Consider the following 25,529-nt stretch of genomic DNA (forward strand, 5'->3'; position numbering starts at 1 on the left):
GTGAGGCAGCAGTGCTAACCACTGTGCCACCATGCCACCCACAATGCATAGGATTTGAAGAAATGGGGAAAGAGTCTGAAGACGTGCCAGAATATACGAAGTCCCCAAGGACATACAAATCAGGAGCAGGCATTTATGCTCCTGCAGGGCTGACTCAATGCCTTCAAACCAGCTCCAGCATTCAATAAGATAATGACCGATCAGATTGTACAAATCTACAGTCCCGCCTACTACTCAGCCTTTCAACCCTGTTTAACAAGAATCTTACAACTTTTGCCTTAAAACTATTCAAGGATTCTGCAGCACCTGTTGAGGAAGACAGTGCCAAAGACTCATGATGTTCAGAAAAAATTTCACCTAATCTCTGCAAAATCAGCGACCTCTGACTTTTAAACAACCCCGGTTCTGAATTTTCCCATAACAGAAATTCCATATCTACCCTGTCACAATTCCTCAGGGTCTTACATTTCGATCACTTTTTCCTCTTTTAAACTAGAGTAGATGCAAACCTATTTAACCTTTCCTCACAAGGCAACCAGTTATCAGTTGAATACATATTCTCTGAATTTCCTCCAAAGCATTGAGATCATTCCTTAAATAAGGTGATCAATACGGTGCAAAATACTCCAGATGTGGTATCAGTACCTGCACAACTGAAACACAACCTCCCTATTTTTATACCTAATTTCCCTTGTGGTGTCAATCTTTTATTAGCCTTCCCCATTATTTACTGTATCTGCATTCTAACATTTTGCAATTCATGCTCAAGGAGGTCCCGATCCCTCTGCATCTGAGGTGTGCAATCTCTTACCATTTACACAATATGTTTTTTTAAAAATTCTTCCTGCCAAATGGACAGCACACATTACCTCCTCAAAATAACTTGAATTCAATACCTGTTCGACTTATCTTCCATTTTCTTATTTTCCATTACTAATTTTCCAGTCTGACGTTCCATACAACCAAAGCTCATTTGGTTGACTCTTTGAATATTTTATAGAAACTCTACTTTTATATTCCTAGTGCACTCTCACACCGACTTTTCCCTCCACTTAAATGTCTGCCACAGCTTCTCTACTAGAGACAAAAAACGCTGCAGATGCTAGAATCCAAGGTGGAGAAGACTTGGATCTAGTCTTGCTGTGTTCTTCTGGCCTCCTGCTAGTCTACCACTGCTTTTCTACTGACAAATCCTTTCACCTAAATTGTCAATTCACTTTAGCCAGCTCTGCCCTCATTATTGATCTCATTTAAATTTAAAGAAATTGGCTCAAATCCACTCCTCTCACCTTTAAATGGAGTGCAAACTCAATCATATGATGAGCACTGCTACCTCTGGTCACCTCTATGAGAACGTTAATTAATCTGATCTCATTGCATAATTCCAGATCTAAATCAGGTCCAAAGTGGCTGTTCTAAGAAACTATTCTGAAAAAATTATGAACTCCTTTTCTCAGCTAACTTTACCCCTGACTTTTCCAGTTGATTCATGGATTAGAATCTCCTATGCTCATCACCATGCCTTTCCAATAAGCTTTTATTTTCTTTTATACTCTACTGGGCAATCACTGTTAGAAAGCTTATACATCACTCTCACAAGCAACCTTGCTGTCTTTGCAATTTTTTATTTCTACCCAGAACTGTTTTCACATCTTGATTTCCTGAACTTTGGTCAACCCCCTTTTTGTGCTAATTAGATTAGATTCCCTATAGTATGGAAACAGGCGATTTGGCCCAACAAGTCCACATTGACCCTCCGAAGAGTAACCCACCTAGACCCATTCCCCTAACCTACATTTACCCCTGACAAACGCACCTTACACAATGGGCGATTTAGCATGGCCAATTTTTGGACTGTGGGAGGGAACAGGAGCATCTGGAGGAAACCCAGGCAGTCACGGGGACAATGTGCAAAGTCCACACAGATAGTCGCCAGAGGCAGAAATCAGTCCCTGTCACCTTGAGGCAGCAGTGCTAACCACTGAGCCACCGTGCTGCCCCAATACAATCCCACCCTCTCCCTGATTGTCATGGATGTTCTAACTGAAGTAGTGAGGCAGGAAATCATGGTCAATGATGATGCAGGTTTTGTTGCGCTGTGGTGGAGATGATGGGAACATGTCTGAGTATCTGGAGAAAAAGCCTGGAAGGCAGGGGTCTGAGGATCATTCAAAGACCCAATGCAAGGACTGTCAGTTTCAAGCATCTGGTGTCAGTAATGGTAGAAGATTGAAATTTAAAAAAAGAAAAATTAGGGTTAAGGAAAATATTGAAAACAAACAATTAATTAGTTCTGGTTGAAGTAAGTGGAAGTAGATCAATGAAGCATTATGGGATAGAAAGGTATTGCTGAAACTGAAAGGAGCCCTGCCTTACACAACACCCAAAGTGAGCAGAAACACATACTGATGAGAAGCAGATATGCTGAGTGAATAGAAAAAAAAATAAAGGAACCAATACCTCGGGGAGGGGGTCAGTAAAGACTGGGAGCATTGAAGGAAGTAACAGGAAAGTGACTAGAACAGTATGGTCCACCTATTGAAGAGAAAGAGCCAGCAAATATGGCGAATCGAGTGATAGAGCTGGGACTGCCAGGAGGATGCGGTGAGTGTGTAAACACAGTGATTGGAAGATTGGCTGAAAGGAGGAAATGGAGAAGTGTGATCAATCAACATTGTGAAGATCCCAGGTAAAACGGGAGGAGCCAAAAGAAAGCTTTATTTTCTTCCCCCTCCATCAAAGGTAAAGCAATTTTATCACGGTGTTGGACTCAAGTTCATTCTAAACTCCTGTGGTTTACTAAATCTCCCCAACTTCAGCAGTGGCTTAAGATCTACTCATTCGTTCTATTAACCACTTCTGCTAATTCCTTCCTATTCATTTCTAAGTTCTTCTATTGAGATATTATTGAAAGGGATAGGGAATGGACAGGGCGCTGGGATTAGATCAGATAGCCCATTTGCGGAAAAATATAGATGCATACGAAATAAACTGAATTACATGTATCTGTAGTATAGGAGTCTACTCCTGCTCAAACCTAATCTCCAAGGTTAAGGCTTTTATTATTTTAAACAACTGTCACTGTAGTGAAACTGAGAACTAGAACTACTTAATTTTATGAGGTAGAAAGTAACATTAAAACATTTTTAATATAAATTTTTATTTATAATACTTTGGCCAATGAAGTCTATAGATCAATAGGCAATACTGTACAATCAATACATGTTCAAACCGATCATTGATATTGTACATCATGAACCAATATAAATGCTTTGCAGCTGTTAAAGAAAAACAGCACAACAAACAAAATGGTTATGAGAAATACAGTACAACCTTCTCGGTGATAATGTTGGGCAGGGGAAGAGGAGGAGGAGGAAAAATAAGAGGTTAGAACTCAGTAAAACTTCTACTTACCGATAATGTAAAGCACTCAAGGGGAAAAAATATTTTGCAGATTTTCACTAAAGGAATTGTAAAATATGAGTCACAGTACAAAATGCCCTGGAGATCAAGTCTAGAATGAGAAACTATCTCAAGAAAACTGCTTTTCTTCATTAAGCTAATACAAAGTTGAATACATTATTGTCAACCATGAAAAGCCAGCAAATGTTCAACTTAGTGTATACAGATCATAGTGTAATCACCACGTAAAATAAGAAAGGTTTTGTTTAATGAAGGTTTAATGAAAGAATGTATTGCAAAAAAAATTACACATTTTGAAAATAAATTGTACAGTCAACAAAATTTAAAATGCAAGATTCCATAAACTATTACATTTGCTGCGTTGCAGAAAGGTTACACTAGCTTTAATACTAATTAAGTATTATGCTGTCAAATCACGATAAAGAAAGTGCTTAAAAAGCAACCAAAGTCAATCACATTCTTGGGTTCAATGATCACTGATAGCATCAGCTGCCAGTTTTTGCCAAATGAAAGTGCTTTATTTTGCTTCTAAAAAAATGTGTACATTAGTCTGCACCAGCAGCCTACCCACATTACCATATAACAGCACAATGTTATATAACCAATAATGCACAACTGCCAGATAAGAATGATAGCACATTAACCAGGCTGTACTCGGGTTCTTCTCATGCCTCTTCTTCTGGAAAATCCAATATCTTTCGGTGGGCCTGGCGCAAATACTGCTGCTGTTTGAAGTACACTTTAAATGCTCCTTTAATGGCCACGAAGGCAATACCACCCTGCCACATTAAAAAAGAATATTTAGTCCAGTGTCACAGACTCCAATGTTCTAGAATCATGTTCCCAATTTTTAGCTATATCCCATTGTTTTTACCAATTCATAAAATAGCCTTATTACCAGCGTAAATTCTACCAGGCAGAAAGAATTAATTCAACTAAGTTAGTCTGAGGTTTGGGAAAAAACATCTTTAAATCTTCATGAAATGAACAAAAAAAAAAGCATTGTTAAAGCTGTGTTTTGAAATAAATACTTTAAATACCGCCTAAGTCAGTTCTAACTATGGGGTACAGGGCAGGACTTGGGATTGCACAATATTGATTCAGTTAGATTAAGTTGGTGGTTTGGTTTTTTGATGAACAAAAATCCTATCTTGTGCCTAATTTAAATAACAAAAACTTGTATCTTTAGCCATTTGGTGAAGTTTAAACAGCTTGAGAGAAGAATAAAAAGAGTGCTGACAGTAAAAGAGATGGACTGTTTCGCTCATTATTCTGGTAGTATTAAATGATAGACCATTACTGCAGAATTCTGAATATTCTGCTTCTTGCACGATCTGTTGTCCGCAATGGAAAATGTGGACCTATTAAATGCTATATGCAGAATTAGTCTTGGAGTTGTGAATTTGATCCAATAAGGAACATAGTTGAAACTACTCATGTTCATTTGACAAAAATTCAACCCTTAAAACATTCAAAAGGCTTTCGTGGAGGAGCTATGTAACAAGTAGTCAACAAGCGAGAAAGAACAAAGAACAGTATAGCACAGGAACATGCTCTTCAGCTCACCAAAACTGTACCATGATGCCTTTCTAAATGAAAGACCTTTTGCCTCTATGCAGTCAGTACCCCTCTATTGCTTGCCTATTCATGTACTTGTCATGATGCCTCTTTGATGTTGCTATTGAATCTGCTTCTACCATTTCCTCTGCTAACATATTCCACATACTTACTACTCTGTTTAAAAAAAAGTGCCTCTCACAGCTTCATTAAACTTTCCTCCTTTTAAATTAAACCTAAGTTTCCTATTAATTGACATTTATACCCTGGAAAAAAAAGACTCTGACTATCCATGCCTCTCAATTTGTAAACTTCTATCAGGTCACCCCTCAGCCTGTGATGTTTAAGTAGAAACAAACCAGGTTTATCCAATCTCTCCTCATAGGTAATACCCTTAAAATCATGTAATGTCTTAGTATAACCTTTTTCCAAAGCCCCCACATTCTTCTGGTAGTGTGGCAAGCGGAACTGTATGCAAAATTCTAAATGTGGCCTAACTAAAGTTCTATACAGCTGCAACATGACTTACCAATTTTTATACTCAACCGATGAAGCAAAGCATGCTATCTTCTTGATCACTATTCACCGGTGTTGCCAGTTTCAGGGAACTGTAGACCAGATCACTCTATATGTTAATGCTTCTAAGGGTTCTGCCATTTGCTGTATACAGTTGTTGACTTGCTCACAGAGCTGGTAAGTTTGTTTACAGATATTTCATCACTATACTAGGTAACATCATCAGTGCGCTTCCGGTGAAACATTGGCGTCCTTCTTGCTATTTGTGTGTCCCGGTTTGCTGAGATGGTTGGGATCATTTCGGTTTTGTTTCTTAGTGATTGGTCTATGGGGTCTAACTCTACTTGCTTGTTAATGGAGTTCTGGATTGAGTGCCAAGCCTCCAGGAATTCCCATGCATGTCTCTGTTTGGCTTGTCCTAGGATGGATACATTGTCCCAGTCAAATTAGTGTCCTTTTTTATCCGTGTACGGACACAAGTGATAGTTGATCATGTGTCCTGGTGGATAGTTGGTGTTAGTGTACCCTGATAGCTAGTTTTCTTCCAGTTAGCCCTATGTAATATTTGTGGCAGTCTTGACATGGGTTTTTTTAATATAATAGCGGTTCTGTTAGTTGTGGGTATGGGATCATTTAGACTTGTCAGTCGCTGTCGTAGTGTAGTTGTTGGTTTGATACCTAGAGGTCGGAGTAGCCTGGTGGTCATTTCTGATATGCACTTGATATACGGCAGGGTGACCAGTGTTTCCGGATATGTTGTGTCTTCCGGTTGTGTAGGCGCCAGTGGACTATGCTTTTTGGATAACCATTGTTCTTGAAGACGCCATTTAGGTGTTTTCCTTCGGCTTTACTCAGCTCTGGGGTTCTGCAGCATGTTATAATTCGCTTGAACAATGATCTGATGCAGCTGTTTGTGGGTGTGGGATGGTTGTGTTGTAGTTGAGTACTTGATCTCTGTGGGTGGCCTTCATGAATACACTCGCCTTGCGTTTGACCATTACATCTACAAAGGGAAGCTGGTTGTTGTTCTCTTCTTCTTTGGTGAATTTTATGCTGGTGAAGATGTTGTTTATGAGTAATATCTGCAAACAAACCTAGCTGCTCAGTGGGCAAGTCCACAACTTCATCCTCAACCTAAACTACAAATCTTCTCAAGAACTTCAAATTTACTTTATACTTCCCACCTGCATTAGACCTCCCAAACTGCATCACCTTGCATTTGTCTGCATCAAATTGTATCTGCCACTTCTCTGGCAATCCTCATTATCTGCAACTACCTCCATCTTTGTGCTGTCTGCAAACTTACTAGGCAGACCACTTACATTCTCCTCCAAATCATTTTTATACATTGCAAACAACAGGGGTAGCAGCACCGATTCCTGCGGAACACCATTGGTCACAAGTCTCTAGTTGTAAAAACATCCTTCCATTGCTATTCTGTCTTTTATGACCAAGCAGTTCTGTATCCCTCTTATCATTTCATCACGGATCCCATGTGATTTCACCTTCTCTATCAACTAGAGCTTATTAAAGGCCTTGTTAAAGTCCATGTAGACAACAAGCACCATCCTGCCCTCAATCACCTTTGTCACTTCCTCAAAAATACTCACCACAGAATTTCCAGCCTTTGACCTGCTCTTGTTACGACTATATTTACATGGCTGGTCCAGTTCAGTTTCTGATCAATGTTTAAACCCCAGGATATTGACAGCAGGTATTGATGACAAAGCCACTGAATGTCAAAGGGAGATGAACTCTTACTGATGGCCATTGCCTGTCATCTTTGTCTAAGGGGCTTTGGTGAAGTTCTATAGTGCACCTTATGGATTTCAGCATACGTACAAATTTCTATTGACTTCAACTAATTTAACATTTTAAATAAAACAAATAGCTTTCGACCAAATTTTCAAGGAGAAAATATTCTCTGGAATGTTCCTGCAGAAATGAAATAAGATGTTATGGCATTAATATAACAATGCAACCTATATTTTCCAACCATATCCAGCTTCAATTCACAAATGGCAACAAGGTGCCAAGTAGAACACAAAGCATTGTATTTGAATTGCAAGAATTCACTTTTGATTGTAATACTGTGAAGATACTTTGCACGTTTATTGGGTTTGGAGGGATGTGGGCTGGGTGCTGGCAGATGGGCCTAGATTGGGTTGGGATATTTGGTCAGCATGGATGGGTTGAACCGAAGGGTCTGTTTCCGTGCTGTACAGCTCTATGACTCTATGTTACATAAGTGGATGTTGCTATTCTATGAGCATTTAAATTGACCAATTGTGAAATTACTGAAATGCGCCAAAAACTTATTTTTTATTACTTGACACAAGGAGTTCCATCTCGGAGTTATTGGCACCTCAAGTAAAGCGGTTTCAAAAACAAAATCCAGGAACTGATGTCTTTTGGTTTGGTTAATGGCAAGGATATAAATGGGACTGTAGACTGGAGAATGTAGATCCAAAATAAAACTGAATATCTGAAATTATCTTTTTGAACTTGAATATTCCAGATTAAACTTGGTTCGAGTTGTATTAGTAGAATAGTTGCTTTAGTAGAATGATTGATGGCAAACTAATAAACACTGCATTTACCATAGAGTTGGCTGAAAGTGCCACTCTCAAGACTGATTAAACTCATCAGTATCTGAGTTGTTCAAGTTTCCTCCAATCATTGGAGAGAACTTATGTTCAGCATATTGCCACCGAATAGCTTATTTTGTGTGTACATATTATACAGAAAGAATAAACTTTGAATTGCCCTTTTTGAATCCTCAGGATGTCTCCTAGGGCTGAATATCTAATGTAGTACTTTGTAAGTGTAGTCACAATACAGGGGAATGAGGCATCAAAAGTTCCCATAGTAGGGTTCCATAAACATCAAAGACAAAAATGATCAAATAATGTTCCTATTAATGGTGGTTGAACATCAAACTATTTTATTACCCTTACATATTTTATATGGTATGATCTGCTTGTATTGCATGCAAACCAGAACTTTTCACTATACCTTGGTACGTGACAATAATAAATCAAATCAAATAAAGCCAGGGTATTGTGTGCTGCTTAATATCTATCTAAAAGACAGCAACCCTTATTGTGGGCACTCATCCATAAAGCACTGAAGGGTTTGCCTAGATTTTATGCTCTTGCCTCTCAAATTAAGATTTAACCTGTGATTTCAGATTCTGAGGCAAGTAGACTGCCCACTAAGCCTCTCTATAGGCAAGCACGAGAAAAATCCTTTACAGGTTTTGTGAACATTTACAGCTGAATTTACTCCATTGATAATATATGCACAAACATTGATTAGCCAGTGCTAAATAGATAAATATCTAAGGTTTTGTATATAAACACTGAGTGAGTACATGTTTCAAAAAAAGGTTGATACTGTTAAAATTGAAGAAAATTTCTCACCAAAATAGTCCTTTGCAGGTTTGAGTTTACACTGCTGAACATTAATTTACCAACTATAGTGGCAATAGTAGGAAAAACTAAAGCCCCACAAAGAATGCGAGTAGCTGACACATGATCTGCTAGTGGGCTGGCCTCAGCTGGAACACGAGGAACAGGGCAACCAATTCCTATAATGAAAAAAAAGAAAAAGATATATAAATTGAAAGCACATTCAGAAAAGAAACATTTCCCTTCTGTGTGGAAAAGTGGACAGAAAACATTCGCCTCCGGTAAGAATAACATTTTTTGTTAGGAAATATGAGAGAGTTATGTACCAAATCAGATTTCCCATGATTATGCAAAATCTTGTTCCAGATCTTTAGCGACTGAGAATGTTATTAAATGGGACCAAAGACCAACAAATAACAAAATGCAACATGGCTTATTCAAGAATGAAATTTAAGTTATTCCTAAATAGTAATTCTACTATTATGTTTAACAAAGTATTCCAAATTAACACATGTGTGTCTACAGCAAAATTATTACATTTGCTTTTTGTGGTCCCCTGCCAGAGGATATTGCAGAAGAATTTGTTGAATCCAGCAAATTTCACAACTATTAGACAAAACATTTTCTTGTGTAGTATTCTTTTAAACATTTCACTCTGGTTTTTAAAAAGGCCAAAATTAGCTTTTTAAACATTTACTACAGGGTAACAAATCACCTTCCCCCTTGCAAGAAGTGCCATACTATGAAGCAACACTTACGACGTCACTATAAAGTGAATGATGATGAAGATGTCCATATTATGTCAGCTTGTATTTACTTGCTGCGCTGACACCATAGAAGCCTTAAGCATAGTTACCAGCGGCAAATCAGTCTGACTACTTCTTTACATTCCTCAGCATCGGCCCATACCTACTTTTTTTCGCTCTTTAACTAGAAATAGCTTGAGTGAAGTAGGTTACTAACACTTAGAATTAATTCCACATTTAAATTACAAGAAAAATGTATATTAGCAACATAAGGGGTTTCAACTTTACATTAATGAGACAACAAAAGTCATTGATCAGTAATTCTTTACTGTAGAACAATTAAAGGTTAACCATTTGCAGCTTAAGGGTCTTTTGCAATAACAATATGTCTAACCTGTTTATAGAAATACTTGCATAATTAATTATGAAACTATAATGCATTCAAAAGCATTAGTAAGCAAAGTTCTTGCCAAAACTTGAACAAATCTCTTACACTTAAAAGGTATACTCTTCCAATATTTATATCACAGACCTAAGGGCTTTTAGCAAGTTAAGAGGGTGTGCATGTCAGTGTAACCATTCTTTTTTGATTCTTTTCATTTAATTATTATGAAAGCTGTAGTAACTTTCTTCCCTCCCCTTGAATTGGTCATCTCATTAATCACACAGTACATAAGACAACAAATCACATTTGATATAGCAGACATCACATTTAATTAACTTGCTCAGTCCCTGTTGCACTGCAGATTACTTCCTTAATCTCTCCATATGACACCCCCTTTGATCCAACAGTGCAACATGTCACACTACTGGAGACCTATAGGACAAAACTCATAACCTCATCCATAGAAAATATCTGCCAGGTATACTAAAAGAAAACGAAATCGTAATCATATAGTTCTCAGTATGTCATAACTGCTTTGAGAAATGAAGCATTAATTTTTAAGCATAACTCAGGCTGTAGGTTTGCTCACTGAGCTAGAAGGTTTAATTCCATGAAAATGAACCTTCCAGCTCAGCGAGCAAACCTACATCCATAACTTCAGAGCTACGAATCTTCTCAAAACTCATTTTAAGCATACTTTTATTACTGCAGGAGAAAAGGTGACAGCTCAATCTCCCACCCTCAGCTTTGTGCTACAAACAGTAAATTAATGACCAGATTGATCTTTCTTTTTCCATGGTGTTTATTGACGGAACAATACTGACAGCATTTGGGTCCATACGTTTTCTTTCCGGATGGCTTTTCTTCAGACTGTGTTTGGAACCTTTCATGTCTTTTTAAACAGGCAGACAAGTCCTCAATTTAACACTGTACTATCTTAGAATGCTACATTGTGGAATGGTTTACCTGAGGGGTTGTGTTCAAATTTGTAGTGGGGGTTCTCCTGACAACATTCTGATCTGAATGCTAGTGTTACTAATTGAGCCAAGCTGAATAAATGGGGATTCCACTTTTTTACTATTTACATTGCCACGGACATTGTAAAGTATATTTCCATTACTTTATTGGACTATTGTCAGATCTACTGGAACAGCTGCTCACTTTACAATGCAGCATGTGCTGAGAAATATTAGCAGTCAACACTAACAATAAAAGGAATGATGTATTTCCATAAAACCTATGCTTTTTCAATCTGTGAAGCCGCAAATGCCTGTTGCGTCTTCCTAAAGTTCCTCTGGCCTCTTGTTCAACCATTCCCTTCACTTCTCTACTGGTAATGCTGTCAAAATTGCACCATTTAACCAAATGTTTACTCATCTCTCCTAATCCTTTGTTCTTTGGCCTGCTCTCCTATTCATCAGTTTGAAGCATGTTGGGTTGTTTTAAAGATCGTATACAAATTAAAAGTTGTAATTTTCACCTGACTCAAGTGGTCTTGGGTTCAAACCTCATTTCAGATACTCAGGCACATAATCCAGGTGACACTTCAATTCAGCACTGAGTAGGTGCTGCACCATCAGGGGTTCTGTGATGTATCATTAACCTGAGGATCCATCTGCTTTCTCAGGTGGACATGGTATTATTCAAAGCAGAGGAAGGAAGCTCTCAGTTCCTGGAAAATAGTTATCCCTTAACCAGTATCTCTCAAACATGGTCATTTATCTTCATATCATTTAGAGATCTTGCTGCAGACAAATTGATTATTACATTTCCCTCCTCGACAACAGTCACAAATCTAGAGTACTCCATTGTTGTGAAGCACTCTGGGAAATCCTGAAGTCACGGAAGGCTCTAAATAGATGCAAGCTTTTACTTCCTTTTTGAACAGACATCTCAAAGCAATTCAAACATCAAACTGAAATGTTGATAAATACAATTAGCAATTTTCAACATTATGGCCCCACAACTAGAATGAGATAAGACATATACAAGTCTCAACTTTCTGACTCTGGACGGAGAGATTGCTAGGGCAATCTCAAAGTCAACATAATACCCACCCTTTGGGAGAGGGGGAATGTAGTACATAGATTTTTTTTTAAAAAATTCAATAATCAGATCACTGGAGGTGGAGGAAACAGACCAAGAACAAACATGATTTGGAGCAAAGAGGAATGTTAATATGAATAAAGAAAAGTCAGTAGAGTATATGGAGAAAGTACAACTGCTCCTCAAATACATAATTCCTGGAATATTTAGGCATAATATATTAAATGAAAAGGCAACAGCATAGTATGCTTTATAAAATGGAGTACATAGTACTAAAATAATGATAAATTTGCATACGGCAGCAAGATCAAAATTAGAATATTGCAAGCAAGTTTTCGGTGTTCAATAGTGAAAACAATAACAGAGTACAACAACCAAAATTAGTTTGGCAGCTTATGTAAACAGGAGTATTGATTCAAATGGAAAAGAAGCAATGAAAATGTTAAATATGCAATTAGTGAGCATAGAAGTACTGAAGTCAAAGCTAGAATACAGATCACAGAATTGCTCAGCGATTAACAGTATATACTTCAACTCAAGATGTTTTGCGAATAAGGGAGGTACATGGAGAGTGCAGAGGAGTACGGAGGGGGGGCATAGACTAAGTTATTATAGGCCAAACAACCTAAACTCAGTGGTGGGCAGGTTATTGGAAAAACTTCTGAGTTATAATGGAAACTGTCATTTAGGAGGGCAAGGACTGTTCAATGTCACTCACCTCCATTTCACTTAGAATGGGTTTTTTTCCAATGAAGCTGATATCTGAATAACTCAAATGAATTTTTTTTGGTGGTGGCAACAAGGATGATTGTTGATGCAGGTCATATAGATACAAATAACGGTTTTGACAAGATCCTACATGAAAGACTGATCAGAAAAGCAAAAAGTTACAGCAGCAACTGAAAAACTGGTTCCAGTTTGGTTCACAGGCCTCTGTGCAGAGTACCTTCCATTTTGTGGTGTTCATCAATAATTTACACACATGCAGGGGGCATCTTTAAGAAATTTGCAGATGATACAAAAATTTGTTATGAGATTGATATAGTGAAGCTGTAGATTGCAGAAACTGATTGATGGATTGACCAGCTGGGCAGAAAAGTAGCAAATGGAATTCAATCCAGAGAAATGCAAGACAAAGCATGTGGAAATGTGGAACACATATCAACATATTCCTAAAGGAAAGAAGACAATTATAAAAGTGATCATGGATGTATAAATGATACCTTCTTCATTGGCCATACAAACAAGGAACAAAGCCAACTAGCCTTTCAATAAGCTAATGACTTATATGATTTTAACTTCAAATCTACATTTTATATACCCCTGATAATTTCTTGATGACCAAGCTGAGGAACAATTATCTACCTCTGCCTTAAAAATTCTGCATCCACTGCCTTTTGAGGAAAGGAATTCCAAAGGCACTCAACTTACAGAGAAAATGCATATTTCTTATTTGATTTGATTTATTATTGTCACGTGTACAGAGATACATTGACAGCTCTGTCTTAAGTTCTTATAGCCCAAGCATAGAGACAACAGCACGGAGTTTATGCTAGGACGACATCAAATCCAAGTTAGGACAAAGCTAGAGTACCACTTACAATTATGATCAGTGCACTACAGGAAGGTTGTCAATGTATTGGAGGAAGAAAGAGGAGATTTAAGAGGTGCTGTGCAAAAGTACAAAGGCCTAGATAGCACAGAAAAGAAGGTCCTGAAGTCAGTAACAGAGAGATCAAATGATCAGAGGACATAAATATAAAGGAATCAGCAGAAGGATTGAAGGAGATCCGAAGAGAACTTCATTTTCCTTGAACTTTAAAAACTCATTGTCTGAAAGAGTAGTATTGGCGGAATATCTCCTTGCATTTTAAAACTACTCAGATACGCATTTGACTCCTAACTTACTATGAAAAAGGAATTAGGCTTGTTTATGGCTGCTACAAATAGGACAAAATGATATTTTTTTACACTGCAATTTTTTAAAGTTGTTATCAATAGGTGGACCAGGAGTAGGAGGGAGGCTGAGACAATTATGATAGAATTGAGAAGGATTTGTGGTGGCTGAATACAATAAGTTTTCAAATATCATGAAGGGATTTTATAGGATGAACTAGGAGGCATTATTTTCTCTGCCCGAGTCCATGACTAGGCTATTACATTAAAATCACCAACAGTGAGGATAAGGGGTGGTGGCTTTGGAACATGGAACAATTTGCCACAGGAAGACGAAGACACACACTACTGCATTTTTTTTTAGGTATTTTTATTGAAAAGAAGAAAATTTTAAAGATTTTTTACAAAATTACAAAAGTAATACAAAGTATAAGCACCAATATAAATAAAAAAAACCATAGGAAAAAACACAACTAACTACTAATCTATCCTACAAACAACCAAAACATAAAATAGGATATCATACATTACTAACAGTAGTCAACAAAATAATTAAGTAACTAGATACATGCTCAAAATAGATTTACATCAAGACATAATAAAACCCGTATTTATACGGGATTCCTCCTCCTGGGGGTCCCCGAACCAGCCAGAGCCATTACCACAGCAAGACAAAAGCCCTGGACAGTATGGCCAAAATATCTGAGTCGATATAGTTCAAAAAGGGCTGCCATGTTTTATAAATTACTTCTGTTTTTTGGTGCACTATATTTGTGAGGAAGTCCAGGGGGATATATTCCATGACTATCCTGCGTCAATTTGAAAGTCCTGGGGGGCCTTCAGTACCCAATTCACTAAAATATTTTTCCTCGCACAAAAGGAGAGAATGGCAAATAATTTTCTCCTGTACACACCCAGGGAGGGAAAATCTGAAGAGCCCATTGGATCCAATCTAATCTCTGTCCCCAAGACCTCTGTCAAGGCATTCACTACTCTATCCCAATACCTACGGATCTTATGGCATGTCCATAGACAATGCGTGAGAGTGCCAACTTCTATTTTACATTTAGGATGCATTGGGGATGCTCCTGTCTTGAATTTTGCGAGTTGTTCAGGTGTCATATAAGCCCTGTGAAGTATCTTTAATTGAATAGCCGGAGTTCTATTACAAATAGAGATCTTTCTGGCATTTTCCCAGATGTCCTCCCATATTTCTAAAGAGATTTCCAACCCTAATTCTTGATTCCAGGTTTTAAATAATTGTTCCATGTCCTTCAATACCTTATTATATAATGAGTGATAAAGAGTACTGACCGAGGGTGGCCCCATCGGCCATTGCACTCTCCTTTCCCTATCCGATTTGTCGGGATTAACTATCAGTGTGATCTTCTTTTGTATAAAGTCTTGTATTTGGAAATACCGAAAGAGGTCCCTGTTAGGCAGTCCAATCTTCTGATGCAACTGCTCAAAAGGTCATCAAGACCTCCCCATTGAACAGGTCTCCCAAGAGATACCTCTGGACTTCCAAGTTTTAAATGGAGCATCTGTCATCCCTAGGGGAGGTTTTTTGCTGGTTACCCTCATATTGTTGCATTATCCTCCAGGCTTTAAGTGTATTTATTACAATAGGATTTTTGCAATAGTCCGTAATAACTCTCATCTTGTCCATAAATAAAAGATTGATGAGGGAACATTTTCCTTGGGAGGTCTCAATATTTAACCAGGTTATATCAGCTACATAAGATAATAAAGAGCTCAACTGATACCTCCTGAAATCTGGAAAGTCCAGTCCTCCCCTTGCTTGTGGAAGCTGCAGCTTTTTCAATTTGATAAGGGGCCGTCTAAGATTCCAAATAAAGGAGCTGAGCCAGCTGTAGAGCTTACGCAACGCCTGTCTCAGCAGCATCAGGGGGAGTATTCTCATAGGATATAGGAGGAGGTAGAATATTCATCTTAACTAAGGCTACTCTGCCTAACCAAGATATTGGGTGATCTCCCCAACATTGAAGGTCCTGCCTTATTTTCTCTAATAAGTGCACAAAATTGGCTTTATACAGCTGACCAAATACTGGAGTAATAAAAATACCTAAGTATAGAAAACCTTCTGGTGACCACCGAAAGGGAAAGCAAGATCCGTCTGGTAGATTGGATACATTGGCAAGACCTCCCAACGGCATGGCACGGATATCAAAGGATCACTTAAGAAAAGGAGGACATCATCCGCATAGAGAGTGATTTTGTGCTTGCCCGATCCAACCCTTGGAGCCGTTACGTTAGGGTCAGCTTGTATAGCTTCCGCTAGTGGTTCAATCACTAGCATGAATAATAATGGTGAAAGGGGACATCCCTGATGACAGCCCCTGCCAACACTAAAGCTACCTGAACCCAAACCATTGGTGGTCACCGCTGCTTTGAGATTATATAACATTGAAACCCAATTTAGTAAATACCTCTCCGACACCGAAACTTTCCAGTGTGTAAAAAAGATATGGCCATTCTACCCGATCAAATGCCTCCTCTGCGTCCAAGGAGACCGTTAGACCCAGTATTGTTCCTTGTTGACAGACTTGTATCATATTTAAAACCCTTCTAACAGTATTAGTTGACCTGCGACCCTTTATGAACACCGCCTGGTCCTCTTTTATGTTGTATGGTAAGACCGTCTCCAGTCTTAATGCTAACATCTTGGAAAGAATTCTGAAATCCATGTTTAGCAAGGATATGGGTCTATATGATGAACAATCTTCTGGGGCCTTTCCCTTTTAAAGGATGAGAGAGATATTTGCTTCTCTCAACGAAAGCGGGAGGCAGCCCTGACTATGTGAGTAATTGTACATATTTATCAGTGGCCCGGCCAGTTCCCCTATAAATTCTTTATAGAACTCAACCTGGAATCTGTCTGGCCCAGGCGCTTTGCCACTCTGAAGCTGCCTAACCGCATCCAGTACTTCCTGGGTTGTTAGGGGGGCATTCAAGATCGACACCTACTCAGAGGTTAAGCCTGGAAGGGCCAAATTTTTAAAGAAGGATTCCATCTTCCCAGATTTATCCTCACAGTCCTGCAATTTATACAGTTCAAAATAGAACTTTCTAAAGACTGTATTGATCTTTTTACAATCACAAGTCAAGGTACCAGCACTTTCTCTAATGGACGTGATGGCTTGGGGAGCCTTATTCTTGCTAGCAAGGTACGCTAGATATCTGCCAGGCTTGTCAGCATATTCAAATAATCTCTGCTTTGCGAATAATATTTCCCTCTTTGCTGTTTGGGTAAGTGCGGTAGTCAAGGCTGCCCTAAGGGCTGTGATCCTTTGTAGCTTAATAATGGAGGGCCTGTCAACATACGCTCTCTCAGCTGCCTTCAAGCGAGCCTCGAGAAAGTGCTGTTGCTCTCCCTTTTGTCTTTTCTGGGTCGCAGAATAGGCGATGACCAAGCCTCGCGCATAAGCCTTAGTGGTCTCCCACATCATCGACGGGTTACTGGCCGTACCTGAATTAATTTCCCAGAAGGTATTTCCCAGAAGGTTTTGAATTCCTGCGAAAAATACTTTATAAATTTGCAATCCTTCAATAAGAAGGGATCCATACGCCAATGTCGGGGGCCTATCCCATCATCCCTGGTTTTGACTTCATATATACTGCAGCGTAATCAGAAATAGCTATATTACCTATTTTACAAGACAGTATCGAATTCAGAAGGGTCGAAGGGGCAAAAACCTATCAATTTGGTCTTGCACTTGTGTGGGTTAGAGTAGAAAGTAAAGTCTCTACCCTGGGGGTAAAGGCACCTCGACACATCTACTAATCCTAGCTCTTTATTCAGATCCGCCAGTTGTCTAGATCTCAAGAGATATACCCATAGTGCTCCTATGTATCCTATCTGTCTCTGGGTCCATAATACAGTTAAAATCTCCTCCTAGAATTGTATGGCGGACTCCAAAAGCCATCAACTTAGAGAAAGCTTCCGTTACAAATTTAAAAGGGTCTGCCAAGGGGCAATAAATATTTAAAATTCCATATTCCTCTCCATGTATTAGGGCTTCGATCAATATATAATCGTCAGACTCATCTTTTATCTGGCTTAACATTTGGAAAGGAAGATCCTTCTGACTAAGAATGGCTACACCCCTACTTTTTGAACTGAAAGATGAAAAGAAAGCCTGATCAAATCCACCTGTTGTAGCTTTAAGTGTGCTTTATCAAGTAGATGTGTCTCCTGTAAGAGAGCTACATCAACCCTTTCTTTTTTTAAGACTTGATAGTATCTTTTTCCTTTTGATTGGTGAATTACTCCCCTTGACATTCCAGGTGCACCACCTAAGTGACTGGCTAGCCATGATCGTCCAGACAAGCCCGAGACCCACCAGGAGGAAGAACCCCACCCAAAAGACCTTGAATAAAGACCATAGAAAATTCACAAATACAAAAACTCGTTAAAACATTTAAACCAACACAATTAAAAACTACTCCTAAATAAAGAAAACAATGCAAAACATTTGAAAGGAGACCCCCTTGCTCCCAGGGGGCATAACTACCTATCAATAACCCCACCACAGCCTCTCCTAGCTAGAGCCCCACCCTCAGCCCAGGCATTATAAAATGGAGTAAACAAATTCAAGTGTTTTTATAAAACCAGAGTTAATCCAGGGTCCGGATTCGCTGTTTGAGAGCCCGGACCTGACCCACGGACGACTCTGCAGCTGTCTCTGAGGCCGCGGCCCGTTGCTCTGTCCCTCCAACGCACTGCTCGAGTTTTTCGCTCTCTCGGTCATGCTTCTGCAGCATGACAGAGATCGACTCACACCTGGACCGCATTGCTTCAATGAAAGCGTCAATCTTCTCCTGAAGTTTCGTGATCCCGGACAGCAGGCTCGCCACTGAAGGCAAGTCCCCGAATCAGCTGCGGACTTCTCTGCTGCTGCGGAAAGGGGTGGGGAAGGGATCCCTGCCTGTTGCGAGCTGCGGGAGTTTTCACCTTTAGTCATTTTAAAAGAAACACCAAACTATCCAAGTTTGATGTAAAATGACTGAGTATGCTGGGCAAAAGCTATCCTAAATGATTTAAAGGGTGTGGTGAAAGTGGGTGCCCCGCTTTGCCCGAGTCTTAGGAAGAGCACTGCAGACTCAGACTTATTGGGTTGCCACCATCTTGAATCTCGCCACTACGACATCTTTTAAGGAAGAAGTAGATCAACATTTGAAGAGAAGCGTATACAGAACAATTAGGAGATGGTTTGATTTTGGATGCTCTGAAGAAAGAACCAATATCCGCACAACGGGACATCCTGTAGTGCGATACAGGATAAGAAACGTTTTACTTCTTCGATGGCATTCAAATTTTGGTGGAAAATTGTCATATCTCTTTCCAACATGGATCTAAATACCATGATCCTCACTTCTGGGGGGGGGGGGGGGGGGGCGGGGAAGAAAAAGCCTTAGATTCATATCGGGGGGGCGGTGGAGAAAAAGCCTTAGAGTCATATCTGTAGGCATGCTGCACTTACTGAAGAAAGTAATCTCCAAACCTTGTGTAGGGAGTTATTGGGATTCCAAATTAATTTGTTTCAACCATCTCTTGAAGAAATATTGCCTGGAGGAAAAGGCAGCAAACATATGCCTCACACATGAAAGCCATAGTTGGATAATTAAAAATGAATATCCCTGCAATCAAACTTCATAAAGCTGCAACAAGCCAGTCACAGCAAATGAAATCACAAACTAACTGATTTGTGCACTCTCTCTCTCCTTCTTTCTTTCTTTCTTTCTTCAGGACAAACATCTGTACAGCTCTGTATTTCTAGTGTAATCCCTGTAAATCTTACTTGCACCCTCTTCAGTGCCTCAAAACATGTTTGACAGTGACCATAATTGTGACAAGTTGTTCTATTCCTCCATTCTTCAAAACTATTTTAGATCTACTCACATTATTATTTTGTTGTCCTTCAATATAGTTTTTTTGTGATAAAACCATCCCCAAATGTTTTAGTTGTGCTTCAGGTTTGAACCCACATCCATCATGAATTATAACGTTTAAATCTTCTTCACAATAGTGTAAACATTATTGCGGCTCATACCAAAATGTCCTCTTTTACAAAAGGTAAAACGCTGGACCTTTTACAATTTTTCTCTGAAGTTAGATTGGAGTAATTTGTAGCCATCTTTCTTACCCTATAATACACCATTTCAAACTTGAATCATTTAAAAAATATTATTTAATTGAAGACAGTTCAGAGAAGGTTTACTGGGATGATCCCTGGTATGGATGGATGGTCTTATAACCAAAGCCTAAACAGGTTCGGACTTTCCTCACTGGAGTTTAAAAGAATGGGAGGTGATCTCATTGAAACACAGGATTCTTAAAAGGGCTTGACAGATTAAATGCTGAGAGGATGTTTCTCCTCATGGGAAGAGTCTAGGATCAGAGAGCATAGTTAATTGGAGACTGAGATGAGGAGAATCTTCTTCTGAGGGTTGAGAATCTTTGGAACTCCTGGCCACAGAGATGTAAAAGCAGACTGCTTGTGTATACTTAAGGACGTTCCAGGGAAAACAGCCCCAGCCTGTACAGCCTCTTCCTATAGCTCAAATCCTCCAACCGTGGTAACATTCTTGTAAATCTTTTCTGAACCCTTTGCTACCAGAGGAAGTGGTGGAGGTTGGTACAATTGCAACATTTAAAAGGCATTTGGATGGGTATATGAATAGGAACGGTTTGGAGGGATATGGGCCGGGTGCTGGCAGGTGGGACTAGATTGGGTTGGGATATCTGATTGGCATGGACTGGTTGGACTGAAGGGTCTATTTCCATGCTGTACATCTCTACGACTCTATGACAAGATATATAAATTCTTTGTCAGTAATAGAATCAAGGGTTTTGGGAAAAAGGCAGGAAAGTGGACATGAAGAGTGTCAGATCAGCCATGTTCTTACTGAATAGCAGAGCAGGCTGAAGTGACTGAACTCCTGTTCCTATTTCTTATGGTCTCCATGTTGACCAGCGCAGAACATAATATTTCACTCTTGGCTTCATGCTACAGAAATGGCACCAACCATTAAAACCATCTACATTTAGGTAGCATCAAACAGAATGTGTCATAGGGAGATGCATTAAACTGTTCGAACTGGTCACACAGTATTCTCAGAAAATTGAATAACCAAAAAAAAAAAGCAAAGTTATTGACAAGCAAAGAATTTGTCAGAATTTGATTCTTGGCTTCAGTAAAGATTTTGTACTGCTACAAAAAGGTAAGTTACTTGAATTTCTGATGACACCACCAATTACAGAATGGTTGGCTCTCATCTGAATTATAGTGGTCTATTACATCAGATTTTGCAAGCAAGAAAATAGTAAATATGATGCCTAAAAATGAAATGGGCTGAAGAACTATGCCATAAACAAAGTAATTGTAAACACTAGAATGGAATGTGCCATAAAACAGCCAAAAAGCAAAAATGTTGTCAAATTCAAGTTATTAGAAAAGGCCCAAAGAATCCCTATTTTCTTCTTGGAGCAAAGTCAAAGCCATTTAACTGCGAATGTGGAATAGATTACAGTGCCAAATATGGTTGGACTGTCAGGCTTCTGCAAAAATTATAGAATGAAGCACTAACAGAAGAACTGATCTCTAGTGCTGACGTAAATCCTCCATGCTCAAGTTGGCAATGTAACAGCTGCTGCAGTCGCATAAGGTTCTATCAACCTCTAGTCTTTCCTGTCGAACACCTTCCAAATCATGCAAATGCCTGGCAACCCTGTCTAAGGCATACACAACATGAACCATTATTTGATGAATTACAGCAATGTTTGATGGCAGCAGGACTTTCTTGATACTCCAAGTTATGTGTAACAAATCACCTTATGTTTAGTCACAATCATTTTAACATAACATTAAAACTGCTAGATAAAATGCATTGATTTCAAAATTTAATGACAACTTTTTTTAAATATCAACAACGTATATTCAGATAGCACCTTTAACAAAATAACATATTCCAAGGCATTTCACAGAAGCATCAGAAAACTAGATTTGACACGGAGTCACAAGGCCGGTAAAGTGTAAATCACAATGCTCATAAAACCATAAGACACAGGAGCAGAAATTAGGCCGTTCAGCCCACTGAGTCTGCTCCGCCATTTAATCATAGCTGATAAATTTCTCAAGTTGAGAGTGTGGTGCTGGAAAAGCACAGCATGTCAGGCAGCATCTGAGAAGCAGGAGAATCGACGTTTCAGGCATAAGCCCTTCATCTGGCATGGGACTGAGAAATAAATGGGAGGGGTGGGGGCTGGTAGCTGAGACTGCAAAAGGTGGATGAAGGTGGGGGAGAAGGTGATAGGTCAGAGAGGAGGGTGGAGCAGATAGATGGGAAAGACGATGGACAGGTCAAGAGGGTGATACCGAGTTGGATGCTTAGGACTGGGGTAAGGTGGCGGGAGGGGAAATAAGGAAACTGGTGAAATCCACATTAATCCTGTGTGGTCGCAGGGTCCCAAGGCAGAAGATGAGGTGTTCTTCCTCCAGGTGTCAGGTGGTTAGGATTTGGTGATGGAGAGGCTCAGGACCTGCATGTCATTGGTGGATTGGGAGGGCAAGTTGAAGTGTTCAGCCACAGGACGGTGGGATTGGTTGGTGTGGGTGTCCCGGAGATATTCTCTGAGACAATCCACAAGTTGGCATCCTGTCTCCCTGAATGTAGACGAGACCACATCGTGCGCAATGGATACAGGAGACGACATTAGTGGAGGTACAGGTAAATTTCTGTCAGATGTGGATGAATCCTTTGGGGCCTTGGATGGAGGTGAGTGGGGAGGAGTGGGCACAGGTTTTGCAGAGGGCTAGAAAAGCACAGGTCAGGCAGCATCCGGGGAGCAAGAAAATTGATGTTCCGGGCATAAGCCCTTCATCAGGAATGAGGCTTGTGGACCGGAGGGGGGGGTTGAGAAATAAGTTTCTCAACCACATTCTCCTGCTTTCTCCCCGTAACCCTTGATCCCCTTGACAATAAAGAACTTATCTCAGTCTTAAATATACTCAATGACCTGGCCTCTACGGTCTTTTGCGGCAGTGAATTCCATAGATTCACCACTCTCTGGCTGAAAACATTTCTCCTTATCTCCATACTAAAAGGTCTTCCCTTTACTCAAAGACTTTGCCCTCAGGTCCTAGTCTCTCCTACCAATGGAAACATCTTCCCAACATTCACTCTGTTCAGGCCATCCAATAATCTAAGTTTCAATTAGATCCCCCCCTCATCCTGCTAAACTCCATTGCGTATAGATCCAGAGCCCTAAAATGTTCCTTTTATGTTAAGCTTTTAATTCCTGTGACCATTCATGTGAACCTCCTCTGAACCCGATCCAGGGCCTGTACATCTTTTCTAAGATATGAAGCCCAAATCTGCGCACAATAGTCCAAATGTGGGCTGACCAGAGCCCGTTACAGCCTCAGAAGTACATCCCCACTTTTATAATTTTTATATTCCTCTCAAAATAAATGCCAACATTGCATTTGCCTTCCTAACTACTGATTCAACCTGCAAATTTACCTTGAGACAATCAGGGACTAGGACTCCCAAGTCTCTTTGCACTTTAGAGTTCTGAATTTTCTGCCCATCTAGAAAACAGTCCATGCTTCTAATCTTCCTAATCAAGTGCATGACCTCACTTTCCCATCTTGTATTTCATCTGTTACTTCCTAACCTGTCCAAATCCTTCTGCAACCTCCCTGCCTCAAGACTACCTGTCCCTCAACCTATCTGTATTGTCTGCACACTTAGCCAGAATGCCCTCAGTTCCTTCATCTAGATCATTAATATATAAAGTGAAAAGCTGTGGTCCCAACACTGACCCTTGCAGAACATCACCTGTCATTGGCTGCCATCCTGAGAAAGACCCTTTTATCCCCACTCTTTGCCAGATAGTCAATCTTCTATCCATGTTAGCACCTTGCCTCTAACACCATGGGCCCTTATCTTAGTCAGCAGCCTCATAAGTACATCCTTAAGCACATCCCTAAGCACCTTTTCAAAGACCTTCTTGAAGTCCAGGTCGATCACATCCATCGGCTCTCTTTAGTCTAAATTGCTTGTTAGTTCTCAAAAGATTCTAGAAGGTTTGTCAGGCATGACTTCCCCTTGATGAAGTTAAAGAGGGGAGGGGAAAAACAAAGGGAAGGTAAGGGAGGAAAGAAGTACAACAGAAGGTTTGTGGAGGGAATTCCAGAATTTAAGGCCTCGGAAGCTGAAAGCAGAGTCAATTGTAGACCAATTGATCAGATTACTCTACATTCCCATTTCCTTCCCAACTGCTCCCCACAATAACCTTGCATCCTTGTGCTCATCAGAAATCTTGCCTTAAAAAATGTTCAAAAACTCTGCTTCCACCATCTTCCGAAGGGAGTTGCAGAGAGGGGTGATGGAAAAGTGGCTGGTAGAGTCCAAAGGATTGAAACGTAAAGTGATAGGGAATGAGTTGGACAGGGAATGAAAGGTATAAGGTTCAGCAAGACAGGAGGAAAGGAAATTTGTGATTATTGAACCACAGCATTATGAAAGCATACCTTAATTTCCAGCTATTAGTAATAAGTTTTTTTTTCTCTTTAGTTTGTTCATGGAGCTCAGGCATCACTAGCTCAGCAGCATTTATTGCCTATCCATAATACCCCACAGTAGTGATACAAAGTTTCCTTTTTGTATTACTGTCATCCTTTCCCACAATGTTGCCAGGGAGGATTGCTCAGATTATGACACAGTCACAATGAATGGTTAACGGTATACCTCCATATCTGTAAATGGCTTGGAGAGGAACTTGCAGGTGATGTTCCCAAGCCGTTCCTACCCTTCTCTTATAGGTGATAAAGTTTATAGGTTTGAAAAGGTTATATTGAATAATGCTGCAGCACATCTTGTGGATGGTATACAGTGCAGTCACAGCAAGATATTGGAGGATCTGCCAATCATATGGTTGTATTTTCTATGTAGTCTCATTCATACTATTGAGTTGTGCCTTGCAGATGGTGTAAAGGTCAGAAACTAAGTCACTTGACAAAGGATGACCTGCTGTTTTAGCCATAATATCTACACAGTTGTTCCAGTTATACTCCTGATAAATGGTGATTCAAGAAACTGATGGTATGGAATCACCGAGGATGGAGATGTTCACATGGTCCCCTCTTCCTATTACATATTTTATTGTCCAGAATCACATATGATAGGGTAAGCCGGTCTGCAGAGCTTTGATCAGGTTTGTTGGTTGTATAATGACGACATGCTCAAAAACAGGCTGCTTCATCTGTTTAACTTGCATGTAATTCTGTCTTGTGGACCATGCCAGGTTGACGGTTTCTTATTAAGTATGCATGGTGCCACTCTTGTCATGCTCTTCTACACCCCTTACTGAAGTAGCATTTATTCCCTAGCTTAACAGTAATAGGACAGTAGGCGAAAGGGAGGACTGCAGATGCTGGAGATTACAGTCAAGATTAGAGTGGTGCTGGAAATGCACAGCAAGTCATGCAGCATTTGAGAAGAAGGAAAATCGATGTTTCGGGC

General features: G+C 39.7%; 1 protein-coding gene across 1 annotated transcript in view; it reads right to left on the reverse strand.

The window, feature by feature from the left end:
• Nucleotides 1-3,143: 3,143 nt before the first annotated feature.
• march5 (membrane-associated ring finger (C3HC4) 5) overlaps nucleotides 3,144-25,529 on the reverse strand; it is a 120,000-nt gene continuing 97,614 nt past the window's right edge. The window contains exons 5-6 of the mRNA XM_043712508.1: nucleotides 8,919-9,085; nucleotides 3,144-4,202 (exon numbers count right to left, since the gene is read on the reverse strand). Coding sequence (XP_043568443.1) covers nucleotides 4,089-4,202; nucleotides 8,919-9,085 — 281 coding nt within the window. The 3' untranslated portion in view covers nucleotides 3,144-4,088. The remainder of the gene's footprint in view (nucleotides 4,203-8,918; nucleotides 9,086-25,529) is intronic.

The sequence above is a fragment of the Chiloscyllium plagiosum genome, chromosome 22, assembly GCF_004010195.1.
Source record: "Chiloscyllium plagiosum isolate BGI_BamShark_2017 chromosome 22, ASM401019v2, whole genome shotgun sequence".
NCBI classification, from domain to species: Eukaryota; Metazoa; Chordata; class Chondrichthyes; order Orectolobiformes; family Hemiscylliidae; genus Chiloscyllium; species Chiloscyllium plagiosum.